Source organism: Camponotus floridanus, unplaced genomic scaffold, assembly GCF_003227725.1.
Source record: "Camponotus floridanus strain SB8 unplaced genomic scaffold, Cflo_v7.5 scaffold38, whole genome shotgun sequence".
In the NCBI taxonomy this organism is placed as follows: domain Eukaryota; kingdom Metazoa; phylum Arthropoda; class Insecta; order Hymenoptera; family Formicidae; genus Camponotus; species Camponotus floridanus.
In genome coordinates this window covers 66,243-79,861 of record NW_020229525.1, presented here as the reverse complement: position 1 = coordinate 79,861, position 13,619 = coordinate 66,243, and the positions used below count along the sequence as shown (strand labels likewise).

General features: G+C 32.0%; 2 protein-coding genes across 3 annotated transcripts; one reads left to right on the top strand and one right to left on the bottom strand.

Annotated features, from left to right (window-relative positions):
• Positions 1-142: 142 nt before the first annotated feature.
• Positions 143-13,378, bottom strand: LOC105250545 (phosphatidylinositol 4-phosphate 3-kinase C2 domain-containing subunit beta). The gene is given in 26 exon segments (XM_025411154.1): positions 143-662; positions 772-1,005; positions 1,008-1,021; positions 1,378-1,574; positions 3,704-3,904; positions 4,063-4,298; positions 5,236-5,392; positions 5,584-6,020; positions 6,109-6,357; positions 6,447-6,593; positions 6,815-7,040; positions 7,138-7,326; positions 7,431-7,691; positions 7,829-8,002; positions 8,088-8,289; positions 8,431-8,850; positions 8,935-9,034; positions 9,110-9,339; positions 9,438-9,599; positions 9,687-9,795; positions 9,872-10,092; positions 10,608-10,869; positions 11,369-11,606; positions 11,884-12,102; positions 12,296-12,537; positions 13,027-13,378. Coding segments are annotated over 25 exon segments (5,301 nt in total). The 5' UTR covers positions 13,027-13,378; the 3' UTR covers positions 143-488.
• On the top strand, positions 2,010-3,324 carry LOC112638823 (protein starmaker-like). Of its 2 annotated transcripts, none has more exons than XM_025411153.1 (3): positions 2,010-2,254; positions 2,446-2,467; positions 2,572-3,324. In XM_025411153.1, the coding sequence occupies exon 3, from the start codon at positions 2,596-2,598 to the stop codon at positions 3,214-3,216; it is 621 nt and encodes a 206-aa protein (XP_025266938.1). In that variant the 5' UTR covers positions 2,010-2,254; positions 2,446-2,467; positions 2,572-2,595; the 3' UTR covers positions 3,217-3,324. The 2 variants fall into 2 exon arrangements, with proteins under 2 accessions (XP_025266938.1, XP_025266937.1); XM_025411152.1 differs by having other exon boundaries at positions 2,373-2,467.
• Positions 13,379-13,619: the final 241 nt, after the last annotated feature.

Below are 13,619 nucleotides of genomic sequence, written 5' to 3'. Positions count from 1 at the left end.
TAAATTTTTCATATTTTTTAAAGATATTTTTTCATTGAAAATATATAATTAAAGAATTATAGATATATATATAATTCTAAACTTTCACAACATTTTTTTCTTTCTATTTGTTACGCATGCTCATGCGTATTTAGATAATTTTTTTAGGTATAATTATAATATATCCTAATTTTTTAGCAATTTTTGTAGAAGTTGACTCTCTTTACTCTCTATTTCTTTATATATAACTATCTCTTTTTCGGGATATCACATAATTTTTAATATTTACTATATAGAATCTTCAATAAAAGTTAAAAAAACGAATCTCTAGTCGAGATGCACGAAAATATATAAATAAAAACTACTTTTACCTCGCGAAGCATGGTGATTATCGCACTTGCTTGTGCATAAAAAAGTTTCAATGTGCGCTAACGTTATGTTTCCTATATATTTTAATAATCATATTTATGAGCATTAAGAGAACTTTCGGAACAGTCTTCGTACTCGTCTCATCGTACACTGCCTAATGGAAACCATTCAATTGTTTCGTTTGTTAAATCAAGACGTCCGAGTGGTAAACTTATACCACCAAGAAATTCATTCTCTTGTAATGTATCGTGATTCCATATAGTTGCTTCGAGTGTTTTTTCTCTGATCACTTCTAGAGGCATTCTATATTCCAACTAAAGAGTGCAATAAAAATGATAACATCACTTAACTATTAAATGATTCATATATCTTTTACTTGCTTACAAAACTTAATCAAAAATTAAATCTGATTTTATTACTTACCATCTCCATAAATGATGGATGACAGTTTTTCTTTACTACTTTCGTTTTCCGTTTTGTCACCTTTGTAGGATCGGGTTTAAGATATACCTTTACGTATGTGTTCGGCTCTTGAGCATTAGCGACTTTGGGGAGTCCTCGGGCGTGACAAACCATGACGGACAGAGTACCACGAGTGTAATGAAGAGACAATTTGATTTGGCCGCTCTGTATATTATCTCTAATTCTCTTTCGGCCATCCAACTAGTCTGAACTAAATTACTATTTCTTTATTTCTATTCCATAAATTACTAATTTCATTACAAGATTTAAATATTCATAATTGAAAATCAGCCAAGTGTTGAACGATTATTTTCATCAATTTCACATTATCTTTACAGCTTTTCTGACAGCAAATCTTTATTTTAAAATATTATCATAATTGTGCAACATATGTTGAGTATGTTTTGTATATACATGTGTAGATTAAAAAAAAAAATATATATATATATATATTTTTTTTAAATTTATACATGTATATATGATACTCAACATATATTGCACAATTATGATAATATTTGAAAATAAAAAAAATTGAAAAAAATATAATATATATATTAGAGAATATACCTTTGACTTTACGTAAACGTATATCGGCATTTTGTTGGTCTCGTAACAATGGATGGAAAAAAGTATATACCAAATCGCTCTGAGATATCTCGGGTGCCATTTTAAATAAACTTACAAGGAACTTCTCTATATCCGCTCGCCGTTTATCAGCTACTTGTTTAATATTAGAACGTCCTACGCTTATCCCACTCGGCAAACTGCAAAAAAAATAGAAAGAGTCGAGATTACTCTGTCGGAATGCCAATAAATGGGGATACTTTCGCGTATATTCGATATTATATAAGCATCCTATTTTCGTGTCTCTAGAAAATTATAATGTATATATATCAGATGATGTCTCATAAATAAACAATATAGAAGCCAAACATATTAAGCCAAACGTGTTAAGCAGTAATAGCATTGAAATTTTTATATTATAATAGAATCATAAATTTAAACAGCGTTTTAATTTGTGACAGGAATGCCGGTTCTAAATAATTCGCTTCTTACAATATTAGTGCTTAAAGAATTTTATGCAATATTCGCCACTCAATCTTTGAATGACTCGTCGTGATATGTGTGGCTAATATCGGATAATCTAAAGATAAAGCATATCAAGAGATACGATTATGTATCAAGAGTTTTTGCGTTTTATATCTCCTTATATACGCTTTGCGAATTCGCTACGTGCTGGTTCTATTTTGTCATATTCACTTTTTTGATACTTCGAGGAAAGTTTTTGTTTATGATAACGTGTGTAAGCAGATTTATGTGTGATTACTTAAAATATAATAACATTCTGATTATATCATTCGACTTTTCGTGATAATTTGATACTTGATATCTATTTTCTTCCGCAAGCAAAGTGATAATAATTCTCTCTTAACAATTTTACATTGTAAGTATTTATTTATATATAATAATTATTATATACACTAATGTGTATATGTGTATATAAGATAATTCTTATATTAATATTGCAAAACACAATAAAAAAGATAATAAATTAATTTTAGGGGAGATATATAAAAAAATAATATACTGTAATTTCAAAGAAGATCTATCTAATTACTTGTTAATACATTACAGATTTTTCTTTTCTTCCGCACGAGTGAGTAAGCTTATATTTTCAATATATATATATATATATATATATATATATATATAACATTCGTAAAATTATCAATAAAAAAACATCATTTGTATATTTTTAAGGTTTAACATTAAATTTTAAGAAAGATGGGTTTAAAATGGTTTCGAGCACATTTATCGTTGACGAAGTTGAAGAAAGAAGCGTCTAGAGTTCCAGGAATGATAGGTTTATATCGAAGAACTTCGCACTTTGAATCGAATGTGAAAAATGAAGTCTTGGCAAAAAATGAAGTCTCTTCTCCTTCGATCACCAGTGATTCGACAGCATTTGCCAATAAAGAAGAAGCGCAACATAAACGTTCGAAAGCAGACCTTGCGAGTCAATTATCATCATCAATTGATTCGCAAAAGCATGATAATTATAAGAATGTAAACACGGACCCTTCTACATCCAAAGATTCAGATTTAAAAGAACAAGCCTTGCCACAAGATGAGAAATTAAATAACAATAGAGAGCGAAGTAATAGTTTAAACGTAAAGAGTCGTTCAGATAATAAATTAATTGACTCAAATTTAAAAGAACAATACTTATCACAGGATGAGGAATCAAATAAGAAGAATAAAGAGCAAAGTGATAGTTCAGATAACGAGTTAGTTGATTCAAAAGAACAATACTCGTCACAGGAGGAATTAAATAATATGAATACAGAGCGAAGTAATAATTCAGATACAAACAATCGTTTGGAAAGCGAGTGGTTGGTGATTTAAGAAAGGAGAGATAAGAAAAAAATGTGTTGTAGAAAGTACCATATGTAGAAAGATATCTTATATATGAAGTTTGATACTTTTGTCTCGATTCAGATATTTCTCTATGTATCTAAATTTATCATATATATATATATATATATATATATATATATATATATAAAATAAATGTTACATAGAGAAATATCTGAAAAATATTACATATATATTTAATTTATATACTCAAAATTAATTTAACTTAAATTAATTTTGAATATATAAATTATATATAAAAATTAAGACAAATTAATTTAGCTTTAATTATATATAGAATCACACAATAATAAATATATACTATATATTCATATATAAAAATATGAAGTACTTTAAAATATAAGCAGATATGCAATATATAAGTTTTAAGTCTTGCTTTAAGCATTCTGAAAAGCATTAGGATAATAATAACAGTGAGATAAAATAATAAAAATAAAATATGTCGTGTAATCTTTACCTGGCTACTTTAGCAAGTGGAAAATGTATGCACAATTTCTGGTAGAATTCACAAAATTCTTTGTACGATCGGAACAGATACGTCGGATCCGGTTGTCCTTTTCGTTGTATTCGCAAAATATACATGTAATATTTTTCTGGATCGTAACGTTTCTGATATCCGTGAACTTGCACGCTTGTTAATTGACCTTCCTGTTGCATCCTACAATGATTATACAAATATAAAGCTTGTATTATAATTGTATAAGTGATTATAAATAAATAGTATTCGTGAAAAACTAGAAGAGTTATATTTTCAGATTTTCCAATTTTTTTGCCATTGCGATCGATTATATAATATCAAAGATAGAAAATACTCACGTGTATGTACGCGGAATGAAGGACAGCAGTTCTCCTTCGCTGTGATCGCCGGAGAATCTCAGCTGTGCCAGATTATGCAAGAAGAAGTTGAATTGCGTGAACCAGCTCTTCAAGGAACTTTCTATCATTCGAGCGAAGGTCGCCGCTGCTTCGGGATTCGTTTGCCCAGGAAGCAATGCCTTCTGCACGTAACTTACAGCGTCCATAGTAACCCCAGGGATACCGGACGAAGTCATCTGCGAAGTGGTGTACTCATTCATTCTTGCTTTATTTAAATGATCTTTTATTTCGATGTCGTGCAATTTTCGCGCTATAACATCTTGCTTTTGCGTTTGATCGAAAAGATTTTTTCGGGATATTAAGTCATCCATTGTGTATGAATTTATCTTTTTTAAAGTGATAACAAATGGATTTCTCTATTCGTCGGTAATGTTGATTTTTATGGAGATTTTATGATAATATTATAACGATTCGTCAACTTTTATTCACTTCCAATGACACTTTACTCTCAACATGATTGACTCAAACTGCTACAGCATACAATATTTTGTAAGAGTGCAGGCGATAATGACCAATTAACAACATCGTGTATAGTTTAGTGCGATAGTGGTCCGCTTTCTGATAAAACATACGGATAAAGTCCTTCCGTTGTGGCTTTATTGTTTTCATAGCAATGTCGAAGACCACAGAATTAGTAAATTCTTTATTTTATATATTGCATTTATAAGAATAATTAATTAATTAAGAATTTCTATTATATATTTTTATATTATTAGTTGAGGTATCAAAGAAGTTTAGGTCCTTTTAGAATAATTTAATTTTAATTTAATTTTAATTTTGTTATTTGATATTTATAAATCTATTTCAATTTAATTATACAATATAAAAAAGAAAAATAAAGATTGTTTTTTTTAGAATAATCTTTCTGGATAAAAATTTGGTATACAGTATAAAATTAATTAGAAATAAAAAATATTATGCTAACAATTCATTTGTTATCCGTAATTATATGTATAAAACAATATTTTGGCACAGACAGAATCCAATTGGATTTTATCAGAAAAACTGAGAAATTATAAGAAGTTATTAAGATTGCAAATAGCATTCGTATTTTTCTTTTTCAATTAGAGGAGAATTAATTTTTTTTAAATATAAATGTTATATATAACATACCAAGCCAAAAAGATGAAGAATCAGATTTCCATGTTTCCGTACTATATTAAAAGCTTGACAGCACAGATCCACGAAATGGTGAAATTTCGCTGAAGGTTTATCGCCACCATTTATAACATATGCCATATCTGATGTTAGCACAAACGGCGTTCGGTCTCTGAAAATTGAAAAAAATATAAGTAAAACATACTTGTTATTCGAATTAAAATAGAAATAAAACATGCAATTTATGTATTGCAATGTGTCAGGAACAAATCATGGATAATACAATGTAACTCGCATAAGCATCGTTAACTATGCGTAAGAAAATCGTTAAATATGCAATAAATTGTCGTGTATGTATGCTACCTCTTAAAGTTTCCAAACATTTGCGCATCACCAAGGAATTTTCCAAAATCGATATGGAACAAATGACCAGATGTTTTTAACATAATATTATCATTATGTCTATCACAAATTCCTAAAATATAAGTGGCGACGCTATAACCAGCGCAAGACGCGGTGAAGTTTTCCACCGCCCTTTCGTATTCCAGTTCTGACGGATTATGCTTCGCCAGCCATTCTGCGATCGGTCGATCCTTAAATGATCCGGTTAATCCGAATTCAACTTGGATCTTCCGTAATGTTTCTGCATTCGTTACCATTTCTATCATTCCACGTTTGTGGCCAGTAGGCACACAGGCAAAAGTGACAATTTTCAGATCGAGGCCTTCCTTTAACCACAATTTGTCCATGATACGTACCATTTGGAGAGTCAACATATCTTGCTGTAAATCATCGCCGACCTGAAAAGAAAAAAAGTCACATATACATATACATGGAATAAAATAGTTTTATAAAAGATTTGTATTAAATTAGTTTGAAAACACATACCTTAAAGATTGCCGGACTTATTACATTGTCGCAACTAATGAAGTTAATTTTTAATGGAAGAGTGAACGACGGAAAATAGGCGCATGTCTGTACACTGATACCGTATACTAACTTACTAGGAGATAATGGTAAACATGTGCCATCGTCCTCCATTAATTGACAATGTATATTTTGCAAACCAGTTTTAAGTGTCTCCATTCGTAACGATTCCTTTGTAATTTTGATATTTTCAGCTATTTCATGCAGATTCTATAAGAGTTGTAAATTAAATCATATGGTCGTTTGATGCAAACTTTATATATATATAATTAAAATACATATATATAATTAAAACGTACTTTAACTAGCAATTGTTGGGTCAGGAAACTATTTCTCAGTGCATCTCCAATAACTGCCAGTAATGCTCTTAACATTAATTGTAATCTTAGTTGATAACGAGCACAACTAATAGCTTTATCATCTTCTATAGCAATTTCAGCAGAATTCTGAAAAAATGATATCTTTTATTACAATAATTTTTATATGATCTAAATCGCGATAAGCAATTTTATTCGCTTAATTTTATCATTTATATAAAAATATAAGTAACTTTTTAATCACTATAATCCAATATAATATAATTGCAATGAGAATATTTTGTTACTACTAAATGTTCAATACACAAGCAATTAATAATGTTTAACGCTCACGATCACCCAACCTGTACCTGGGGACTCTGTCCCGGCAGCGCTTGAGTTAATAACCAGTAAATATGATGGGCTACTCTTGGAGAAAATAAGGCACGCTCTAACAAGAATCGAGTCAGAGGTGAAGCTTCGTATGTCTCGTGTTTCATTGCTTGAAGTAGTTGTGGCAAGTAATCGACAAGTTCGTCATTACTTAACTCGCGAATCCATCCGACTGCCATTTCTCTGACTTTCATATCTGGGAAACTATGAGAAACAAAAACATGTGATATTCTATGATATATTATTTGTCTTTTTAAGAAATTCTATAATGGAGAAATAATCTCCAACAATAAAAATATACCACGGTAGAAGTAATTGTAGGGCCTGTATCGGAGGCAGTGAACTCCAAACTCTGAGCGAAGCGTGTAAATCCGGCAAGCACGCCCAATCCCAACTATGCGCAGCTAATAATACTTTAGGTAAAGCTTCGGGCCTATCGTGCAAGTAATGTCTTTTCTCCCATAAAATTTCTCTTTCGTCAATGGGTGGTCTGGAAATAAGAATTGATTTTTACAGAACATATATTCAGGTTTAGAATTTTACAAATATTTTTTATTACTTTAGGATCGTTACATTAGAGTCATTAAACCATACCTGGAGAACGTATCCTGCTGTGTAATATCTATCAATAGTTCTTGTGTATTTTGATCTAGCGAATTAAAGTCTAACGATTCCACGTCGTAATCTCTCAATTCCGATGGGAATAATACCTTTCCTCCGTAATCAGGCAATTCTAAGCCTATAATGGGATGAGTATCGCCACGGGGGTGAATTCCAGGTGCCGGCGCTGGGCCTAATCTTTTGTCTGCGATAGCTGGCCAAAGGGACAGGAAAAAACTCCCTTGGCTCATAACACTATAATAGAAAATAAAGATGTATGAAAATGTATGCAAAAAAACAGATGATGTATCTCATTAAAGATGAAAAGATAACATTTTGCTCGAAATTTGCATGAAAATCATGGTAAATGATTTACAGCACTCGTCACTTACCCGTCATAATCAAAGAACTGTATAGCACCCCATCCGAGTTCTTCCTTCTGCATCGCATTCTCTGCTGACGAGTTTGATTCGTGCTCGGCAGGTTGTAAAGTTCGGCCGTAAAGAACTAGCACAAGTCTAGCTTCTCTTGGTACTTGACAGACACTTATTCCACGAAATTCCAGCCTAAATGTAAATTATATGGTTCTTATGCAATTTTTTAAGTATTTTTTCTGAAAAGTAGACGTATAGCATGCATTCCCGTTCTTACCATGAATTAAATAAAATTCTTGGGTAAAAGTTCGTGCTGACTGTCATTGGTTCCGACAAAACCGGATTTCCTACCGGTCTGGTTCCATGAAAGATTTGAGCTGCTACTATATAGTCGTCGTGTTTCCATGTGGTTGGCAGCCTGTGTACAGCTCCGACGCGTACCAGAATAGTATCGATTACTTCTGACGAAATTAATGTATCTGTTAAAGAAAAATAATGTATTATTATATATATATATATATATATATATATATATATATATATATATTATATTTTAATTATGCCGATTTTTTATGCATCTTATATGTATCTTTTATGTATCTTGCATGTATTTTTCTTACTTGTGGGAAATTCTCCTTTGCTATTTAATTGAAAATCAACTCTGAACGCGTGACAGTACGTCTCGACGAGTTCTTGAATAGCATCGCGAATTTTATGACAATGCGAGGAAATCACGTCGGGAAACTTTTTTCGCAAAGTAACTACAGCATAATCGCCATCCTCGTGTATGATTTCGGGTTTTTTACATTCTATATTGGCTGTGTGAGATTGCGGTAAAAATTGGCAGCACGCATTTACGAAATTGTCAACAGCTTCCGTGATCTCGAACGTCTCAATGCTTCCCATTAAGGCACACACCGCTTTTACTGCTTGTACTACGCAGTGTGGTTGAAGTTGAGGTAGCAAGACAGAACCCTGATTTGTGTTTACCAATTGTAATGCAGCGTTCTCTATGCGTTCCATTTCTTTCTCTACTGTCTCTATAATTGGAAAGTACAATATCTATGTAGATATATCATAAATAAGAAATTTTTCTATATACATGCATGTGTATATGGCTATACCTAATAAAATAATTAATGTATCATACGAAATGGGTTGTAAAGGTTCATTTGGTAGGATATCTTCTAATCTTAGACACTGATCACAATTATCATCTTGCAGCTGGACAAAAAAATCATGTAATTAGTGTTTGAATAACTAAATGCTTATACAAATATTTATACATGTGATACTGACTGTTCGAGCAATTGATTGTTTAATTTGTGTTCTGCTCATAATAGCTAATTCAATATCCTTTTCCAACTTGATGCATTGATGTATATATTCATATTGTGCTAAAGTCGTATTAGGTGCGAGATATTCAGCTAGACCCCATACTCTTAAACAATACTTTTCTACGTTTACCGTATCCTCATCTTCTAAGGAACAGGCGACATTCAAGATAACGTGCTCAACACTACAATTCACTGAAATATAATATTTAAAGAAATATGATATGCAAAGAGAAGCTATACATCTTAATATAAAACGATATACCTTGATTTAAAACAAATTCTTTACTTACCATTGCAAGTAAAAGAAATAGAAGGTGTAGGATCTTTATCATTATTGGCTAATTGCGGATGAACTACTAATTTTATACTTGTGCCATCAGGATATAAACTCTCCATTATTGGACTAACAACGTATCCAATATTTGTATTGGGATTATTAAATGGAAATTCGCCTTAAATAATATCAAATTAAATAAAATTATGAGTAACGAAAACATATATCGGTTAAAATATAATGCATAATAAAATATTTTACTAACTTCGTATAGATTTTATCATCTTATGAAATGCCTTCAAATCGCAATCATGAAGAGATGATCTGGTTTTTATGACAGTTACATTTTCGTATAATCGTGTTTGACGTTTTTGCTAAAAATAATATTAAAATATAATTATAATTATTTAATTTGTTAAAATATTTAGACAAAATTTTTCCGATACTTACTCGACGATCTAAAGAAGTTTTTCGTCTTTCTATGGTGTTCCATGCGGACGAATTGCGAGGAGGCAAGGGAGGCGGTGCAGCTGGTGACATAGCTGGTGATTTCGCTGATTTTTCGACAGCAGCATAAACTGGATCTGAGTTGACGCTTTCGTTTGTGCTGTACATGTAATCAAATGGATCGAATGGATCGTATACACTACCGCTAACTTGTGATTGTAAATCTGTAAAAAAAGTTGATCTACAGTAGTAATAAAAAATCTTTTTATTTATATATAAGAAATATTTTCGGATATATTTCAAATTTTGGTTTATACTATAATATTAATAATTTGCAGTAGAATTTTTATTATCTGAATAGTACTATCTAGGAAACTATCTAGATAGAGAATAAAGATATAATGTTGTAACAGAAATATGTATAGCATATATCATTAATTCGAGTCTAAATTTCACAGACAAAAATATCAGTAAGATGTAACTATTATTAACATTTTAATATTAAAAATAAAATGTAACGCAATAAATTACATAAAAAACAGTGTTATTATAACATACAGAAAAGTCAGATATTGAATTGCCAAGTCAATTTTTGCATTAAAAAAAAATAATAAATAAAAAGAATTGTGAAATTATAAACTTTACTGAAAGCTCATCAATACCTGAACTTCTTAATGCATATAATTAGTTCTACTAACAGAAATTTTACCAATATAAAATATGAGATAATATAATTTACCGTCTTTATATTCTTGCACAGATTCGTTTGCACTGTCAGTTTTAATAAGTAATGGATCGAATGCTTCCAATACGCTAACTCGTACATTTGTTTTGTCCTCTGTTTGCTCAAAACTATTCAAATCTATAAGATTGCTATTTGGTTTCTTCTCTATCACTTTTAATACATTCAACTGTTCATCATCTATGCAGAATGTCGGTATTGACGGAGCGCACATGGCAGGTGTAACGGTTGGTCTATAATTTGTAGGCAATGGAGGAATCTAAAAAAGAAATATAAAACTTTTGATATTCTCTTTCATTATTCTGTCATGCATCAATAGATATTCTTTGCTTGAAAAATCTAGCGATACAAGAATATATGATGCAAATATTTTCGCATTCACTAGAAAAAAGGCAAAGCGTGAAAATATGTTTGATTAATTGGCACATTTTGTACATATGCTATATTGGTGATATTATATAAAATGATAAGTTAAGATAAATTAGTTTAAATAATACTATAAAAGAAAATGGGACTATTATAAGCATCTCTCAAATCTTCAGATGTATGAGATACCTGTCCGAAGAAAAGATGCTTAAAGATAATAAATTTCCATGCAGGCTGTAAGAAAGACTGCACTTTAACATACTGCTTTGTGTTAATTTACATTTAAAGTTGTATTGATAAAAAAAGAGGAAAAAAAATAAAAAGAAAAAAAACACTGTAAATTGGAAATGTTTATTTCAGAACAAAGCGGATTCTATGTAAATCTTTACTACCTGTGGTGCAATATCAGGTACATTACTGCTAACACTATTAGCTCTTGACATGATAGGACTAATTCCCGGTGTTCCTGGCGTGCATGGTGCTGTGGAAGATCGTGGACCTGGAGAAAGAGAATGATATCTAAAATCTCTGGAATGATATGCACCAACTGAGCTATTACTTCGAGACACTCTTGATTGTTTCTTCAATAATGATGGATGTGTATCCCAATTTGGTTCTAGTGGTGCTTTTCTGCAACAAAAAGTGTTTAATAGCTTCAATAATTCATACAAGAACATAACATTATTGTTGTTCAAACTAAAGAAAGAAAAAATGACTTAGCAAATACCTTTGCAAATGCATAAATCATTTGATTAATAATTCATTTTTTATATAAACCTCATGATTTATTTTAAAATATTAAAATAGAAATAATACAATTATATAATATATATAAAAATAATTTTTATATAAAAAATTATATTGTTAACTAAAAATATAATTTTATGTATTGTTATAAAAATATTACGGTGGTGGTGGTGGTGGTGGTGAGCAATATTCCGCCAGATTATCCTGCTTCACGGGACTTGTAAAATTGATCAAATCACTAGAAGAACTCTGACTTGCAGCGGTAGCTGTTGAATTTCTTCTACATGGTATCGGAGGTGGTGGTGCTAATATTATAGTATTCTTTTGATTCGTTTGATTATTAATGAATCCGGGTCTTGGTCGGCTCCTGCATTGAGATCTGTTGAACATTAAATGTTAAGTTATTTAATCATTCTCACATAAAATAAATTAAAACTCTTATAAAGATATATATATATATATATATATATATATATATATATAAAAATCATAAATCAATAGAGACATGTTATTAAATGTTATTAATTTCTAATAATATTAAGAATATGAAAAATCCTTGGAAAAATCTTAACCTTTCTCCTTGTAAACCATCTGTCTCCGATGTTGCACTATTTGTATTGCACACATTTTTCTGCGTGATGCACGATTGCTCCACATTACTAATTTCCGAACGTAACTTTTGTAATCTAAATTTCTCTAAAGCCAAGCTTTCCAAACTGAGAGCTTGAGCCCGTTCCAGATCCTCTTGAAATTGTCTTTCATGGTCAATCACCGCAGTCCTTTGATTGTAGGTGTTTCTACCGTAGTGTGACATCTAGAATCAGAGGAACAGCTTTTAATACATATCACGTTTAGCGTCTCGTTGACAGATCACATTTCGAGATAAGTTGCAGGATATACGATGCGTGATGTACGCTAGAATCAAAGGCAGCAACGCACAGTGCAAATCACTCTAACCTACATTAAACAGAGATGCGATAAAACATAACAATTATCGAGACTTTCGCTCGTTTTAAGGTGGACGATCGCTCTGATCTCCAGGAGGCCGTCCCAGGAGATCATCTGTTGATTATCGACCGCGTTATTCCATTCTAAATATTATCATCTCGCGAATATCTCTCCCTCTCCCTCTAAATCACGGGCAGAACGGGCAGGACAAAAAATCTCTCGGGTATCGCGCTAGCGACGACGCGTACGCTACTGGCTCGCCAGTAATGTAATATTAGATTGATAAGAATGGGAGAAGCGCGCATTTAAAGGTCCGAGTTATCGCTTCCGCGACCGGAAGAGACTCGTGGCTCACCGTGGCATTATTCTCGACGAGGCGTCTCTCGTTGACAGGTGCTCCTCATAAACGTCCGTGGGTGAGTGTCCTTTCTCTCTCTCTCTCCTTTTGCAACGTCGTCCTCGTCGAGCCTAGCGCTCCGATTTCAATTTTCACCGAAATATCTTTACAAGTTTGACGGGGAATCGCGAGTGCACTGACTCGCGAATACTGTTATTGCATGTACGATCGGTCAACGCACGGGTTTGCGTTGTGAGGAGTAAACAGCGTGCCGGGAAAGCTGACGGCACCGAGAGAGGAGAATAGTGGTGGTGTTAACTCTTCCGTTGTGTGTTGCCTTTAACGAGCCAAGCGCGCAGACCGTCGCGCGCAGCGACTTACGTGCCGCGCGCTCCGATCAGCTGACGACGACAGAGAGCCTTATTTGATTGCGGTTCCGATTCAATTTATGCGCGTAGGATCGCGGAGTAACGTCCGCTCTCTCCTTCGATGCACACCCACACATAGCGTCTTTTTATTCACACATATACATACATACATACACACACACATACATATATATATATATATATATATATATATATATATATATATAATTAATGCATAACTTT

Bases quoted from the DNA above. Each gene is read 5' to 3' on its own strand.
- LOC112638823 (XM_025411153.1), top strand. From the start codon at position 2,596: ATGGGTTTAAAATGGTTTCGAGCACATTTATCGTTGACGAAGTTGAAG.